General features: G+C 51.7%; 1 protein-coding gene across 1 annotated transcript in view; it reads right to left on the minus strand.

Annotated features, from left to right (window-relative positions):
* Positions 1-18,144, minus strand: part of Ezr (ezrin) — a 44,144-nt gene that overhangs the window by 10,044 nt on the left and 15,956 nt on the right. The window contains exons 2-6 of the mRNA XM_028860317.2: positions 11,910-11,993; positions 8,048-8,143; positions 6,801-7,075; positions 6,143-6,226; positions 5,029-5,175 (exon numbers count right to left, since the gene is read on the minus strand). Coding sequence (XP_028716150.1) covers positions 5,029-5,175; positions 6,143-6,226; positions 6,801-7,075; positions 8,048-8,143; positions 11,910-11,993 — 686 coding nt within the window. The remainder of the gene's footprint in view (positions 1-5,028; positions 5,176-6,142; positions 6,227-6,800; positions 7,076-8,047; positions 8,144-11,909; positions 11,994-18,144) is intronic.

Here is an 18,144-nt window from a genome sequence, read left to right on the forward strand (position 1 = left end):
TAACCATGTCCCCACCCAACTCTCCAACACCTTACCAGAAATAACAGCAGTCTGGAAGGACAGCCTCTCAAACCACTGTCCAAGTATCGTCATCAAAAACAGCCCTGGGCTGGGGACCTGGCTCACAGGTAAGACTGTTCTCTACACAAGCATGAAAACCAGAGTTCAAACCCACAGAACTCCTGCAAAAGGCATCTGTAACCCCGGTACTACGTCGGCAGGGACACGCTTGGTGAGTTTCACTGGCAACCAGACCAGCTTCCGGCTCAGTAAGAGGCCTTGCCTCCAGGGAATAAAGTAGAGCATGATCGAGCAGGACACCTGATGTTCTCTGGCTTCTGTGCACGCACACCCACACCCACGTGTGCATCTACCTCCCACACTGTCCCACACATACCTAAAAGACAAATTAAACGGAGCGGGGGGCGGGGGGGGGGAGGACAACCAGTCATTTCCTACAGTTTCTACTTTCAGCAGATCACAGCAAGGCTGGGGTTTGGGTTTGGGGTGAAATTCGGTTTCCCAGGACATAATGGGCAGGGAGGGCCTCGCTTGGGCAGCAAAAGCTGGATCAGAAACAAAAGGCGGCCTCTGAAGCCCACAAGGTGGCTTCTAAGCATGGCGGCTGGCAGCTGGAGAAGTGAGGTTGGACACTGGCCAGGCTGGTTCATGGCTAAAACCTTTGGTAGGGACTGTATGGGTTCATCCTTCACAGCTCTGTCACCTACGCCTGTAACCCACCACTAACATGCGTCACGGCACTCAAATGTGGTGTGTCCTGACACTTTACCGTCACGCGTGGGACTCATAACTTTCAGCAGTATAGTTTTGCTGACGGGTCTCAAAACACTTGAAACGCAGCCAGAGCCTGGGCCTACCAGCATCTCCTGCCCGTGCCCCGCCTCACAGAGGAAAGCTAAGGCACAGCACTGACAAGCGGCACCCTCCGGAGCACTTGCTCCAGACCCTGAGAACAAAAGCCGGTCACAGAAGACAGAACCAGGAGACAGCGGCTCAGGCCACAGTCACACTGTCAGGTGGCCAGGTCAACGTCTCCAGCTCCTAAAACTCAAGAGGCCAGGATCTGTCCCATAGCTCTTGTCTCTACAGATCCCTCTAGTCTCTGACCCAGAAAAGCCAGGCCTCCTAGCTCAGGCACCTGTTTTCCAAAGGCTGGGTCCAACGTGGCCTTTAAGATTTTGAAAGCTCACATGTGTGACAATCCGTGGCTACTCACCAGCCTAATTGCGGTATCAAAACACATGGGTTAAACATGGTAGTTGGGACTCACTTCTGAGTTAAAGGACTTCCTTTAATTCTTAACCGGTTGGAGAATGTAAGCCTACCAGGATTCTCTTTTCCTCTCCCTGTCCAAACAGAGATCACACGTAGGACATGGGCATGGTCCACCAAGAAGACTGCTGCAGGATTTATACTGTAACTGCCCTTATGTGCCACCCATTTAGAAGGGGGTGGGGAGAGATGCATGCCTATAATCCCAGCACTGGGGTAGCAAGAATTGTGAGTTAGTCTAGGGTAGTGGAGGAGGCTGACATGACAATGTAGGATTGTCAACCAACCGGAACCAAAGGTATTTGGAGATGGCTGGTTGCTGGGCATGTACAGGATTGGACTTCGGCATTTTGAGATCGAGAGGGTAAGGACACCCTCAGCACAATGGAGTGACTTGGAAAGGACACAGGTACCAATGCCAAGGTCTCAAACAGCCTGAGTAACAAAATGAACACCACTGCTAACAAATACCCACAAGTTCACGTTAATACAGAGAGCCGAATAAATGGAAAAAAAAAACTGGCTCCTTCTAGTTAGTCTACACGTGACTGCCAGTTCTTGACACAGAAATAATCTCATGAAGGTTTCATCCACGGACATTAGGATCAATAGCTGAACGTCTAAGAATCTGTGTCAGTGAAGTCAGTTTCACAGAATCTCCTTAAAACACACTTGCCGACTACCTAGAGAAGGGCAGACATGACTGTGGAGTCTCCTGGCTCGCACTGACTCCCCCACTGGGGGCTGGACAGACCCGCTGACACCACATTGCTTTGTGGGGGGCCCTTGAGGCACTTTTATGGGATTCTCACCCCAAGGGCAAAACTTAAATCCGATTGTCAGCAAACCACCGGCAATGCTGAGCCGAAGACTTCCTAAGAAGTCCGTGGAAAGTCCAAGACAGCAAGGATGAAGACCGCTGCAATCCAGACCCCGGGAGACAGCTAAGGGTGGTGCTGATGCTGGCTGGGTCACATGTGGGTCTACAGATGTTAGAGTTGGAGGAAGATGGGTAAAAGGTACATGGGAATTCTTTGTACTATTTTAAACTTAAGTTGAAAATAATTTTTTAAGGATAGTTTTTTTTTTTTTTTAATTTTAATCCAAAATCTGTGGCAATGGAAATGATCTTTTCTTTCTTACTTTTTTTTCTTTTTGATTTTTCCAGACAGGGTTTCTCTGTGTAGCTTTGCGCCTTTCCTAGAACTCACTTTGGAGACCAGCCTCGAACTCACAGAGATCTGCCTGGTTCTGCCTCCCGAGTGCTGAGATTAAAGGCCTGCTGCACCACCACCACCACCCCCCACCCCCAGCGATCCTTTCTTTTTCTTTTTTTTCTTTTTGGTTTTTTGAGTCGGGGTTTCTCTGTGTGTAGCCCTAGCTGTCCTGGAACTTGCTCTGTAGACCAGGCTGGCCTCAAACTCAGAGATCAGCCTGCCTCTGCCTCCTGAGTGCTGGGATTAAAAGCACGCGCCACCATCGCCCAGCTGAGATAATGAATATTCTATGTCTTGGTAAACCTATTGAGCCCTAGTAAGTGATCGGCATTTTCATCTCTTGGAACAAGTACAGATGCCACAATCCACAGTGAGACACATCTCACTTTGAGACACACCTGCTAGGGTGCTACCAGCTAGAAAACACGACCGTGCATCAAGTCATCCTCAGTGACCGCATGGATGGAGTGCTCTCCCCAAGCTCCTCCGGGTCGAACTACTACTTCATGATGGAGTGGGGCGGGAGGCTGAGGGGGAAACGTGCTGGCAGAAGACGAACGGATCTGGGGTCAGCCTCGGTGTCCTTAGCTTTCATTTACTTTTGTGTCACAGAGTTCTGGGATGAGAATCCCAGGAGGAATTACAGCCCATTGTGTGTGTGTGTGTGTGTGTGGGGTGTTTGCCTACAGCCCCCTTCCAGCCAAGGGTGAAAGAAGGGGGCCAGACAAATGCTTTCAGTACCTGTGCCCCCCCTGGTCTATGACATATATCATTCAAAGTGGGTCCCTGGGAGACATTTCCCAGCCAGAACCCACTTCGTTTCAAAAAGGCTATGCTAAAGATATATCTGTTTATTTGTGTATCAAATTGCCCTATTAACAATGTATCAAGAATATCCAATCCCCACCATTAATTAGTTCTGTTGGTGAAGGATGCAATTCAATACCCAGGACCTTGGAGCTCTGGTCCCTTGGAGCCTGGAACAATCTCTTGTGGCTACTGCAAACGGGCAAGAACTTTGCAGTCAGCCGGTTCAGTGTCTGCCTACAGGCTTTTCCTCTGAAGGGAGCGCGTGCCTTCCTTAGAGGGTTTAGTGATGGGAGTGGAGCCGCCTCCTGCCACCAGGGTAGAAGACTGAAGGTCACTGGGAGAATTACAGTGGGCTGCTGTGGGAGCCTGGGGAGAGGGGGAAAAAGGCAACCTTTCTGCGGGCTAGGGTGGTTACAGGCTGACATCAGCAAGTTCCTGCCCACGGCTGTTTCTTACAGCTGGAAAAACCTGTTTGGGCAGCCCTTCCCAGGGCTCGTTACAAAATCCGGCCATTTAAAAATGGAGCTAAGGACAGGCAGCTTCCCACATGCGTTTCCACAAAGTCCAGGACCCGGTGCTCACCTTCGGACGCCAGGCAGGGCTTCCCGGCATGGTGGTGCCTCAGGGCCCCAGCCTCTACTCTGGGCTTGGAGGAAGGACGGCCCTGGCCTCTCTACAATGCCACTTCATGCACACTTGTGCAGAAGCAAGCATTAAGCCCTCCATAGCCCGCTTCTAGGCTCTCCAAGGGTTCAGGGTTCCCCGGATGTCCTGAACGAGTTATTTATTTATTAAATTTTAGACAGGGTAGCCCTCGCTGGCCTTGAAACTCACAGAGCTCTGCCTGCCTCTGCCTCCTGAGTGCTGGATTAAAGGCGTGCGTCACCACACCTGGCCACTGGCTGGATTCTTTATGTACAATACAGGTCATTTATTATCAGCAGGTCACTCTCCTAGGTAACTGCAGAGACCGTGAGCTATGGGGGGCTGACAGGAGATGAGGGAGAGCATTACATCCTGACACACTTCACAGGGCTTGGCTGAGCCAGAGCCTGCCTCCTGAGCTCAGGCCAGGAACCTCCCTTTACCTTTGCTGGCTGACTGTCCCTGGTGGGAAGAAGGACACTCAGGGGTGACCACCGGCAGCTGGCAAGAGGCTGGGAGGCTCGTGGCGCCAGGCAGCTCTCTTCCTCTGACTCTGCTCAGAGACCTTGCCTGACAGACAATGTAATGTCTGTGAAGCAATTAGACTCCTTCTGCGGGCTCAGGGGATTTAGCTAATTGTTCCTACAGGCAGGCGCTGCTGTTTATGGAATCCTGGAGTGTCTGGTGGCATTATCAACATTCCTGGTTGGATTAGCACAAGCCTTGAGCTAGGAGTCCATTCTGGCTAGGCAATAGCCTAGGAATAGCTGCGGAGGGGAAAGATCTCTGGGAGCTACCCTCTCTCTGTTTCATGGGGCTCAGAGTCCTAAGGACAGTGCATTCTGGGCCTTCCCTTGCCACAGACTCCTTGTGCTGTGGAACAGACTGGAAGTACAACTGACTTCGGGGTCACCAAGCTACTGCACTGTTCAACACACACACACACACAGAAAAAAAAAAAAAAAAAAAAAAAAAAAAACCCAAGAAACCCTGGTACTTCATTGGTTTGGTAGACCTGCTACCCCCCCCCCCCAGATAAAATCAACAATCAACTTCAACTCACTTGTCATCTTTCTCATAAATATTAAGTCCAAGGGCATCAACTCCAAGCCAAAGGTCTGTTCCTTTCTTATTTTTGATCTCAAAATAGTTGATCCCATACATTTCCAGGTCCTGGGCAATCTTCAGGTACTCCAGCATCGCGCTGTCCCTAATGGGAAAGAGAACATAGAGACATTATGACTAGCAGCATTCACACCCAAAGACACAAGCCGCTGCAGATGCTCAGAGTTAACGGCCGGCCATGGAGAGCAGAGCAGGGCATGGTATACGGGCAGGCGAGGCCAGGAGACACCAAAGGCAGCTGGCTGGGAGGCAGGGATGAGCCAGGCCTGGAAGCAGCTCCTGGACAGGGGCCTGTGCTAGCCTGAACCCTGTAACTTATCTGCCTGACACTCTCAGGTAGAACTAACTGATTTGCTCTGGTTTCTAAGGAGATAGATTTTTTTTTTTCCTTTTTAGGGATAACCCTGTTTCTTGCATTCACAGAGCAATCAGGGATCCCAACGTAAGACTCTCAGAGGCTCCTGGCCCGCTCAAGGACTCTGCGGTACACGGTTTCTAAGTTCCACACTGCAGAGAAGTCATGTGCACAACCAGGCTGGAGGCAGGGACTGGAATCTTCATTTGAGTATCCTAAAGCCCCCATGCCTCAGTCCCTCAAGCTTCGCGGTCCTTCTCACCCGGGGCCCGTGCTTACATTATGTATCGTGTTGAAGGCAATAACCTTAGTGAGCGAATGAACTGGCATCCTCAACAAGAGACAGACCCACACACACACCACGCACGCACGCACGCACGCACACACACACACACACACACACACACACACACACACACGCAATGGTGAACAATGCTCCCCTCCGCTAAATGAGCGTAGGCAACAGAACTTTTCCTCTGAAGGGATGGGTAGAGCTAGCATCAGAGGCTTAAACTGAATTGCTTCTCTTCCCCAGGCAAGAGCCTTGTTTAAAAAACGAAACTCTCATTTTCTTCTCCCCAAGGGAACCCCACTTGTCCTGGACGTCACCAAGCGCGAGGACCGAACGCCGACCTCTCTGGAAACGCTCGCTACCTGGAGTCCCGTGAGAAGGTGAGTTGAGAAACGCGACACTCACTTGAGCATCCCTCGGTGTTCCGCATGCCACACCTGGATCCGGTCCTCCCACTGGTCCCTGGAGAGCTTGTGCTGGTCCATGACTCTAGGTTCCAAAAGGAGAGATACAGGACTGTCACCTTCGAGGGCTGTGAGATGTGAGCCACAGTGCCTCTTCCTACGTGTATTCAACCCCTGTCGTCCTTTCAAATGAGACAATCATGGTGGGTTTTTGTTCCGACTTTCTGCTTTTCTTTCTTGAGCAAAAGCCTGAAGATGTGGCCTTTCAAAGACCCCAATCCCACCAAAAGTTTTTAAAAACTATTTAAGATGGCTTTTCTTCCAAAAGGGGTCTTTTTTTTTTTTTTTTTTTGGTCACCGTCAATGAATAAGGGCAGACCTGCCAGAGGCCAGGTTACTGGTTACCAGGCAGAGCTAAGCAGGCAGGTCAGAAAGAGGCCTGGCCATCAGACCCATGAGGAAGAGACATGCTGTCCCCGCTGTGTCTCAGTTAATCATCAGGGGAGCCTGCTGACTCAGAACATTCCTAAAGGAGCACTCAGGAGAGGACCAGAGTCCCAGCCTCAGGGAGCACGTGACCCTGGCAGAGCACCCTGCTCCCCGGCCCCCTCCCAGGCCGGCCTCGATTGATCAATCGATCAGTTGATCGATCGGCTCACCTCTGGGGGATCAGCCGCTCGGAGCTAAGGTAGCCGGACTTGTGCATCTCCTTGTTATAGTCTCCGAACTTGGCCTGCACTGCGTAGGACCCCAGGAGCACAGCGGTCTCCGGGGGGCAGTAGATCTCGTCACTGAGGATCCCCTCCTTGACCTGGAGGAAGAACAGCTTCTGCGTGATGTCCTGGATGAGCTCCTCGGCCACATCCTCGGGGTAGAACTTGGCCCGGAATTTGAACTGGACGGGGTTCTCCTTCCGAACCTCTTGTGCAGACACCTGTGTGAGGGAAGGCATTTCTCAGTACCAACTCCAGGCCATCCTCGAACACCAGTGATACAACAGTTATTATCCAAGTGTCGCTGTGATCATTTGAGACTATCCTGGGCTTGTTGAGCTACGGAGGATGATCTTGAGTTTGATAGGCCTGCCTCCGCCTCCTGAGTCCTGGGATGAAAGGCATGACCCACCCACCATGCCTGGTTTATGTAGGGCTTCATGCATGCATGCTAGGCAAGCATTCTACCAACTCAGGCACATCCCCTAGCCCTGAAATTCATCATTGTAGCGCGTGATGTAGTAAGTTAGTCCAAAGCATCTGGTCAGCCACTGGACCACAGGACCAATCGCCACATCACCATTTCATGGGACAGTGTGCTACTGATCCCAGAGAACTCATAGAACTCATTTAGGAAGGACCCCACGTCCTTCCCGCTGGGACCTGCCCTGAGCCAGCCTGTCCCGGACCATGAACTGACCCCCACACTTTGCCATTTCTCCACTCTCAACCTCATGGAAAATGAGGCGGAGGAAAAAAAGCACAGGCTGCCCAGGGTCTGAAGAAAACACACAGCAGTGTTTTCATTACTATGAGTGAGGTTGCCCAATCTTCGGGGCTAGAAGATAATTTACTGCCGACTCAAACAAAACGGCAGGTCCTGACAATCTGGTGGGTGACTCATGATTTCTAGATTAATCTCATGAAAAAAAAAAACAAAAAACAACTCAGGCCACGGGGCAGTTAACCATCACCTGCTCCGACAGGGGAGCCGGGCGAGGAGTGGAGGATCTAACTCTAGTCCGCAGTCTCCCTTCCTGGAAGCTTGCAGCCTCTTTGTCTATAAAAACCTTTACACAAATAACAAGGCACAAAAAGGCAGACAAAGACACAGTTGAGGCATTCTGGGTTTGGTGCCCACAGAGCGGATCCGCTCCCAGTTAACGGCCTGCAAATGGTTAACTCCCACTTACCTTTTTATCAAGTTTCAACCAGGTAGGAAATCCTTTATTGTCTACATACTGGAGGCCAAAGTACCACACCTCCCGGAGGCCGATTGTCTTTACCACCTGAGAGAGAGCGCGAGAGGCCACCATGAGAAACGCCCTCACACAGGCAATGGCAGCCCAGCCGGCGGGTGCCTCCCCCCATGTGCTAGCAGTCCCCAGAGAGAGACTGGGACTCTGCTTGGTACAGCAAACAGGCAGTCTCAAGCTTAACCTCTGACCCACAGAGCCTGAATCTGACCAGATTCAAGGTTATCCCTGAGTTCCACCAACTCTCACCCCTCCCCCTCCACTGCAGGCTGCGGGGCAGGCTGCGATGAGCACAGAGGACCAAGAGCCCTCCTCCAGGAGTGTCCAGGCACACTGCCCCGCATCAGGATGCTCAGGTGGCTGGAAAGAACCAGCACAGCACGTGGCCCATGGAAATAACGACACACATACGCTCACACACCCCCACTCCATCCCACCCCCCACACCCCCCCACAACCCCTCACACACACTAGAAAGAACTAAGTCCCCAAATCTTAGAATTTTAAACGTCACAACAGGAAACATTAAACCTTTAAAAAAGGTTACCGCTCTCCTCCTGAGAGTTCCCGTGATGCTTCACGTGACACACTGGACTGACTGAACACACTAGAAACCACATGGGAAGCCAGCTGTTGATGGTACACACCAAATCCCAGCTTTCAGGGGTGCAAGGCAGAAAGGGTGGGAGTGAGACCATCACAGGCTACACAGTGAAATGTCTCATCTTTCCCCCCCCTTTTTTTTGGTTTTTGAGACAGGGTTTCTCTGTGTAGCTTTGCGCCTTTCCTGGAACTCGCTTTGTAGACCAGGCTGGCCTCGAACTCACAGAGATCCGCCTGCCTCTGCCTCCCGAGCGCTGGGATTAAAGGCGTCTTCCCTAAAAAGAGGAACCATATACACACAGGGCAACAAGGAGCGCTGGCTGGCCTGTCGACTCCACCTGTGGAGGGGCGGACGCTCGCTGCCCCTCCAGTCTCTGTTTGTTAACCGCCGTGGGCCGCCCTGCCGATTCTCCCCCTCGGCCCACCCCACAAAACAGTGGGGCTACACCACATCCAGGATTTTACCACGGGATGCCGTGAGGGCAATGTGACTTGTGAAGCCCATGCCCTTGTACCGACTGCAGCAGGACTGGACGTCCACTCCTGCCGACTTCCTACTCTCCACACACAAACCAGAGCCTTATCGTCTGAGGAGACCCGAGGTTGCACAACAAAGTCCTACGCACGCAACAAGCGGGTGTCGCCCCTGATCTGACCCTTCCCCTTCCCCTGCCCGTCTGCAGGCAGCCTCATCCTGGCCCTGAGCTCCTAGTGAGAACTCCCTGTCCATTCGGCCTCCCTCTCCATGGCTCCGGGCTTCCAGGACGTCCAAGTGCCACCACCCGAGAGTCCTCTCTCCTGCACTGTGTGGACGGACGGGTCGGTCAGTCAGTCAGTCTGCAAGCATCCCGTGCAGCCCAGGCCACCGCTCTCAGTGAAGAGCTGCCCCGATTGCCCTGACTCGCCACTTCCTCCTTACGGTTCCCAATGAATGGACTCCCCCACCACCCAGGGGCATGTTAAAGAGCCTCCCCGCGGGACATTCTGAAGCCACCCCCTAGCTCATAGGTCCTCCCTAGAGGGGAACCCCACCCTCCCACAAAGCCATCCATTTCCACTGCCTTCAAGGTCCTCCGACTCCCCTCTCTCAGCTTCGCCCACAGGAGTGTCTCAGCAGCTTGGGGCTGACCCTCGCCTCTCTCTGCCTTGGGAAGGGTTTGGGTGACAGGCTTTACGGGTGCCTGATTCAGCCAACCGAGCAGCAGCTGAAGGGCTGTACCCCATCCCTCCTGCCCCCACAGAACATCCAATCCCAGTTCCCGCTCCACATGGCTCTCCAGCTGGAGTCCAGTGCCACGCTGCAGCCTGGACTTGGCAAGAGGCCGCTGCAGAGGCAGGGTGGTGGGGTGCTGTCATGGGGGTGCTGGCATGCCCACGGCCTCTTTCGCTTGGCTCCGTCAGGCTGGAGGGTCTGGTCCTGGAACAAGCCCCCCCTCCCTTGGACCTGTGTGTGACTCTCTGGTCTCATTTCTCCGCTCACACTACAGCCTCCTGCTCTGCTTTGGAAGCAGTTTTGCCTGTGGTCCTACCACTCCTTTGCTGGTAAGTAAGTCTACAGTGATCGGGCCAAGGTCCTGGACATGGCGCCGCACGGCTCTCAGCGGCTGTGTCCGGCTTCCCCTGGTGAATTTCAGGGTGACCTTTAAGATTTCATCCTTAATCTAGCCTCACCCCAGAGCAGAAAGTATCTTAAATCTCACTAGCAGAGAACAACCTTCAAACAATGGTGACCGGCAGCCCGCCCTGCCGAACAGGTCTGGGCACGCCCTGGCACCCAGGGCTCTGCTGCCGGGAGAGCCACTTGGCACCCTGAGCTCACTACCCAGAGAAGTCTGCATGGAGCCTGGGCGGGAGTGCTGAGATTCCCTTCCCGGGTTTCGCCAGCACCAGGGCTCGTTTTCAGGCATAGACCTTGAATGCAGAGTGCCACCCCCAGGTGACTCACCTTGCTCTGGCCTTGTGCCCCAGACCCTTGTCTACTACCTAGAGCTTGCTCTCATCTCCCTCTGCCATCCACCTCAGGCTTCAGGAGGCACAGGAACACAGATGCACCTGCCTGCCTTCCTCCAGACAAAGCCTGTGCAGACCCCACTGGGGGCCTGGATGCCAAGGGTGAGCTGCGGGCCGGCATCGCACAGGTATCTTTGGCATATCCCTCGCCATTGTCTGGACCCATCTAGCCTATGAAGAAGCTGGGCAGAGAGCAAAGAGATAAGGAGGGTTTTCCAAGAAAGACCGACCACGAGATGGGAACAAGAGGTGCCCTTTCTCCTCTTGAGAAAGGGTGAGAGTCATGTAGGACATTCTGGAAAAGCTGCTTTCCAAAAACCAAGTGTTGTGCAATGAACCACCTGTTGGAGCTGGCTACCTGAAGTGTTTTGTTAAGAAACAGAATATGAACATAGGATGTTCTGTTTCCTCACCAAAGCAAGCGGGGACCACAGGGTTGATGCTCTTAGATACACTCCAGGTGTCAGATGGCCCCACCACACCCTTGTCATGGTGCTCACATTAGCAAAGCTGCTTCTGTCTCAACCACAGAAGAGGATTCTAAACAAAGCAGAGGCGGCCAGCTATGGCCCAGATGCCAGATCTGGCCTGCTGACTGCCTGTGTGGCCCAAGGTAAGAACGGGGTTCTGGTTTTTGAAGGTTCAGGAAATCCCTTTTAAAATGCGGTGCCCATATCGTTTTTTTATCTGAACAAGGTCATCAATTCATGTGCTCACAATTCACGGATTTGTGGCCGCTTTGCAGTAACAGTGGAAAGAATGAGCAGTTATAACACAGACCACATGGTCTTCGAACCTAAAAGAGGGACTATCTGGCCCCCTGCAGAAAGAGCTTGATGACACGTGACACACAGTTGTTAAACAACGCTAGATGACGTTTTCTAGCCCACTTTGGAAAGGGCTGAACCATTTAACCAAACTGTATTTGGAGCAGTGTTGCTATGAAAAACCCTACTATCTAGTGGGTGTTATCAACGAATAGCTACTTAACAAAAAGACCCGACTTCATGGGTGTTTCACGGGAGATGTGACCGAGGTCTAAAACAGCACTCTACTTTCTCATAAGCCCTTTTCATCCGTTACCCGGAGTGAACCAAACAAGATAATCTACTTAGAAGAGCAAAGGGTGGGCCTCTGACAGACGTCTCCTAAGTGGTCAATTCCCCTTCCCGACATCGGAGACTGACCTGATCAAAAAGCTGTTTCCCGGTGGTGTTTGGCTGGATGGCAAACTCCAGCTCTGCATCCATGGTGGTCACCCGGACGTTGATCTGGAAAACAGGAAGAGAAACTTGAATTTCCCTGTGCCTTCTTCCCCGGAGGGGCCTCCCACCGAAACCCAGAGCCGCTTGGCAGTGGGGCTCCCGCGCACACTCTCCTCTGTAACATCTGTCCTCACGCCAGCCACAACACACCTGCCGCAGGCCCTAAACGAGGGGCAGCTGACTGGAGCCTCGGCAAGGTCAGGCTCTGGGTTCACATGCGGCCTTCTTGCCTCAAGAAAGCACATTCGTGTCAAGGTCTGCACAAGAGTCAGGGGAGGCAGGCAGGGCTCCTGAGGTACCGGCCAGAGGTCCACAGCAAGGCAAAAGGAAGGAGGAGGAGGGGCCATGTGCCCGACAGTTCGGGGGACATTAGAAACTGAGAGAAAAGGGTGCAATGAGCAAATATCAAAACCAAGGAGGACAGAACAGCACGCAGCCACCTAAGACGCTAATTACGAAGCAGAAGAAGGGAAACCGGCGTCTGAAATGAAAACCGTGGCAAACAGTGCGGAGTCTATCAGTGCCAGCACACGTGTTAGATGTAAGAGGGAGGCAGTGGCTGGTGCCCTCCCTCAGGCTCGCTGGCGACGGGCCTTAAAAGGCTCCACTCTCACCCTGCTAGGGTTTTTTCGTTTTTGTTTTTAAACAAGTTGGAGCTGGAGAGGTGGCTCACCGGTTCGGATCATTTGTCGCTCATGCAGAGGACCCAGGTTCAGTTCCCCAGCACCCACAGGGTGGTTCATAACCAGCTACAACTCCAGTTCCAGAGCATCTAATGCCCTTTTCTAACCTCCATGGGCACCAGGCGCGCGCACGCGTGCGTGCGTGCGTGCGTGCGTGTGTGTGTGTGTGTGTGTGTGTGTGTGTGTATGAACTTCAAAATTTTTCAATTAAAAGTAAAGTCAAGGCAGTTCTCACACCTTGCGCTTGAGAAAACCCAGGCTTTAAGTACAGGAAACCTTCTTGGTGGTTTTTCCATGTCACCCTCCCACAGGGAAAGACCACAGCACACAGCGACTGGGATTCAGACAGGGCCAGAGGGGTCTCTTCCCAGCACAGGGCCCTTGTCGTGAGGACAGCATTTAGTCCACAGAGCTCAGTATCCAGTAGATAGTGGATGTAATAGTAGGGAGCAGGCGCCAGATGCGAGTTCCTTCGCCAGAAACAGAATTTGTCTGCTTTCTCTCCAGCGCGCCAGCACACACACACTTAACCCTAGCACTAGGGAGGCAGAGGCAGGCAAACCTCTGAGTTTGAGGCCAGCCTGGTCTCCATACCGAGTTTCATCATGCAGGGCTACACAGTGAGACACCCCTCAAAAATACAAAAACAAAAACCAAGAAGAAGAAAGAGGAGGAAGAGAAAAAAACAAAAGGTTTGTTAAAGATTGGACAAACCAGGGGTCGCTTTAACGGACACCCCAGAGGTCCGGAACATTGCTAGCTGGCATCATGGCTGTGCAGGCTGCGGAGAGGGCTCAATGGATACAGTGCTTGACATAAAAGTATGGGGACCAGAGTGTGGTACCCAGACCCGATGGAGTTGGGGAGCCTGGGGTGCCAGGAGAAACCCTGCCTCGATAAATGGAGTGGACAGCAATCAAGAAGAGTACCAGCGTCAACTTCAGGCCTTAGCAGGTATACATGCACACGTGCATCTACCTACATGTATGTACCCGCATTTACAGGTACATTTACACACGTGTATGCACACACCCAGCGGATACCAGCCGTTCTGAAAACTACATGGAACACGTTATTAGAAATTTAAAATGTAATACCCATCTCCCCTTTGAGGCTGTCTCACCAGAACTCACTATGTAGACCACACTGGCCTCAAACTCATGGACAATTCTCCGGCCTCGGCCCAGACTACAGGCACGTGTCACCACACCCAGCTATGTGCTATCTTCGGGTTCCGATTAGGTTTTATTCTAGTCAAAGTTCAGACACCTCGGGAAGGTAAGCAAATGGCTCCCTAAGTACTTCTGCTGACGTAGGCTATTATCGCTCGGTCGAGTGTGGGAAGTTAACTTCTTAAACTTGCTCAGGTCTGTGTGAAGCTGTGAATCCATCCATACCTTCCATTGCAGGAGCCTAATCTCCAAAGCTGCAGCGACAAGGTGATTGCTCTCCACCAGCCCTATCCGAAGGGACAATCCCTAGGTCTGGCTGGGCTTACGCCAGGATTGTAAGAATCCTTCCTAAACCAGGTGTGGTGGCGCACGCCTTTAATCCCAGCACCCAGGAGGCAGAGGCAGGCAGATCACTGAGTTCAAGGCCAGCCCGGACAGCCAGGGCTACACAGGGAAACCCTGTCTCTAAAAACCACTATAAACACAAAGCAAAGGCAACAAACAAAAAGGTCCTCCCTAAAGGTGCCCGGTCAATATTAACGTAAGTATAGATTCATATACACAGTGCCGTCTCCACAATCTTGATTAAGACCCACACAGGCATGCTAAGCAACCGAGGCAACCGACCTTGTCCGTGGCTGCACTGCTCTCAGCTGGTGGGCATGTGCGGCTCACCAGTCATGGCCCAGGAGCTGAGGAAGCTGCTGGCATCTGGACAGCATGGTGATCCTTCTACAAGACCACGCCAAGCACCACAGATCCGTCAATATCCCAAGCACATGCGTTCCACGTCACTGGACCTATAAAAAGCACTACTCCCCAACTACACACATTCCAAAATATGGCACACACCGCCTTAGTCTACGGCACAGTGGATTTTTATTTCGTGTTGAGAAAGTCCAGTAGGATTGTTTTCAGTGTACAAATCTTTAATAACGTGTTGCAATGCAGCATAAACATCCATCAAAATTTAAATGCAACCTTTAGTAACTTAACAGGACCGTTCACATACACATTATGGGAGGGAGCCCGAGAGAAATCAGCAACAATTGAGGCCACTCCAGCTTTCCTTGTGTCCCCTGATGACGGGTTTGCATGGTAAATGATGGTTTTTAATGAATTCGGAGGATCTGGATGCATCTGGAGCCTGAATGGCAAGGATGTCACAGAAATAAAGGAGAACTAAGTGGTCCTCTTGACAGGAGGGCGGTTCCCCAAAGAACAAGGGAGTCACAACTCCAAACTGCCTGCAAAGACCGGAGAGCAGAGGGCCTGTGGCAGTTCTTATTGTCTGGGTAATTGACATCTCAGACTTGTCAAGAGCAATGAGGAAGGGCTGCGGTGGAGCTCGGAGCTCTTAGTACTTGGGGTCCTACATACACATCCCCAAAATTGCCAAGACTGATGTCAGCATAATCACTGTATATGCATGCATCACACACACACACACACACACACACACACACACACACACACACTCCTCTCATCACTTAAAATCCAATCCCAACATTCAAAAAAGAGAAGGATTTACTTCAGGGGTATCAAAGTACTCTAAAGCGTCGTGCCTATCTGGGATGGTGGTGGGGGACACACAGGTGCCTCTTGTGCACCCCCCACACACACACAATTGTGAGGCTGATGTAAGATAATTCATACCTAGGGTTCTAAGATGTTAAAATCCCTAAACAACCTGACATAATCACACTAACTGCTTATGATGGAAACGTACAGGTAAGTCCAACTACGTAGCATCCTTCAGGTTGGTAATAATGGAGTCTTTCAATATCTTCTTGCTCTCAGAACTTTGAATGACTTTTTTTTTTCCTGAGACAGGGTTTCTCTGTGTAGTTTTTGCGCCTGTCCTGGATCTCGCTCTGTAGCCCAGGCTGGCCTCGAACTCACAGAGATCCGCTTGCCTCTGCCTCCCGAGTGCTGGGATTAAAAGCGTGTGCGCCAACACCGCCCAGCGGAATGACTCATCTTGGCATGAGATGGCTCAGCAGGTGAAGGCGCTACCACTAAGCCTGACCTGGGTCTGAGCTCCCAGACTCACGTGGTGGAAGGAAGGACAGACCCCCTGAATGTGTCCTCTGACCTCCACCAGTGGCCTATGTGTACAACCCCTGCCCCAACAACACACATAAATGTAATTTGAAATTAATTTTAATTAAAGTTAAACTTTAAAATCCCTTTTAAAGGAGGTTATCTTTGACACAAGCTAGGTCAGCATGGTACTGACAGTATCAGAGCCCCGTGAAGAAAGTGGGCTTCTACTAAACACACGATGTGTCACAGAGACCCTAGTTAGTGGCCCCAGGGCAGTACAACTCAGGGAATGACTTCGGTGGGCAGGGCCAGTTTCTCATTCCTGCCAGAACATGGTGCAGGGTTTTCTTTAAGCCAAACCACCTAAAACTGAAAACAGGAATGAACTAAAATTTTATGTCTAAAAAATAAGGAGGAAACTGGCCAGTAAAAATTAGAGAAAAACAACTCTGTGGTTTTGTTTTTGCTCTTAATGAAAAGCAACTAGCACTTCACCAGCGTTCACAGGGACCACTCAACCACACGATGCTCACGGTATTTAGGGGCAGAACAGCTCGGTGGCCTGATCAACACTGACTCCACCCACCCCCTGCCTGCTAAACCTTTCCAAAGCATTCTGTTTGTCATTCTAGGTTAGTTCAGCTTAAACCTACTGTCCCCAGAATTGATGAGATTAACAGGCCTGGCCCTACTGGTGGGCACCTCCCATGTCCTAGGCTCATTCAGGACCTACAGACGTCTGCGGGCACCATGAGCAGAGGGCAGCTGGGCCTCCCGGGAGTCTGCCCTTCCTCTGCCTCAGGTGGGCTTCATCAGCTTCCTTGGAACTGCTTCTTAAATGCCCGGCTGTCCGTCTCAGAGTCTACAAGGTCTGGGTATCTAGCCTAGGTTCTTCTGGAACTCATGACCCCTGACCCCCAGAGCGCTGGAGGTCACAGGTGTGTACCACCACACCTGGTTCAGGGATTCATGTTACTTAAAACTACGTCAAGAGTTTCTGAGGGCAGGCCAAATGCAGGCGTCAGCGGGACCCTTGCAAGAAGGAAGGTGTTGCCGGGCAGTGGCTCACGCCTTTAACCCCAGCACTGGGAGGCAGAGGCAGGAGAATCTCTGTAAATTCAAGGCCAGGGAGTCTCCAGAGAGTTCCGGGACAGCCAAGGCTACCTACACAGAGAAACCCTATTTCAAAATAAAATAAAAAAAAACGAAGGACCAAGTCAAGGACTGAGTCCTTGAACCCAGAGCAGAAGAAGCTCTGTACTTGGGCCTCAGTCACCTGATCTGAAAAAGGCTAGTCCTGAGTCCTGCCTCCCTTAGGTCTGAAAGGCTAGAAGCAAGTTAGGTCGATGTTCTCAGCTGGCTGGGGCTGGTCCAGGGGAATAGGGTCTGTCCAGAGACATGGCTCTGGGGTGCAGATGGCCTGCCTTCTCTGGAGCATGCAGACGGAACACAGGCCGGCCAATAACATCACCTGACCACAGGGAGGACACCAACAACAGAGGCTAGTAACAAGCAGCCAGGAGAACATGCTCATGGACACCTACTTAATTTTCAGAATGACCTTTCTGGGCAGACAGGGTGTCACAGGGCTGGCGGACCTGCTTCTGTGCCTCAGAGATTAAAGACCTAATCACCCAACCCAACCCAGTTTTGTTCTGAATAAACCAGCAGCAGCTACCCTGTTTAAGAAAAATAAACCCGCCTCCCCTTTGCTGGTCCCTCAATCACTGGGCAGAAAGGTTAGAATCTTTTTCTGCCCCCCCCCTTCCCCATAGTGGGATTCCCCACCCTGAACCATGTATATAGTCTGAAATATGTCGTGTGCATCTTCTGGCCACGTCAGTGGCTGTGTGGTCCTCTAGAGAGTTATGTGACTTTAAAGAGAACAGGAAGACACGGGGATGGGGCCATGTCCCAAGGTCATGTGAGTGTGGAGTAACTTTCTTGTTCCTTTGTTTAGTTAAGGCAAACTGTGAAATTCCACCATGGCCCAGGCTAGTATTCTCAGGCTCTGTCGCCCAGGGGCATCTCAAAGATGCAAGGCTTTTCAGAATGCACAGTGGAAAAACACCATTTCTGGGTCGTTACAGTTTAATTATCAAAATGGTATCTAAAACACCTTCTAAGAGTCCAAGGGAAAAAACAGACGGACCCGACGGTGAAACCTTGTACTGTCTCTTCTCTCTCTCCCACGTGTAATTGCCGAGTCTGACTTACGTCAAATTATCTCCTGGCTCGTTCTCTGGCCTTGGTAAA

The sequence above is a fragment of the Peromyscus leucopus genome, chromosome 8a (assembly GCF_004664715.2).
Source record: "Peromyscus leucopus breed LL Stock chromosome 8a, UCI_PerLeu_2.1, whole genome shotgun sequence".
Classification (NCBI taxonomy): domain Eukaryota; kingdom Metazoa; phylum Chordata; class Mammalia; order Rodentia; family Cricetidae; genus Peromyscus; species Peromyscus leucopus.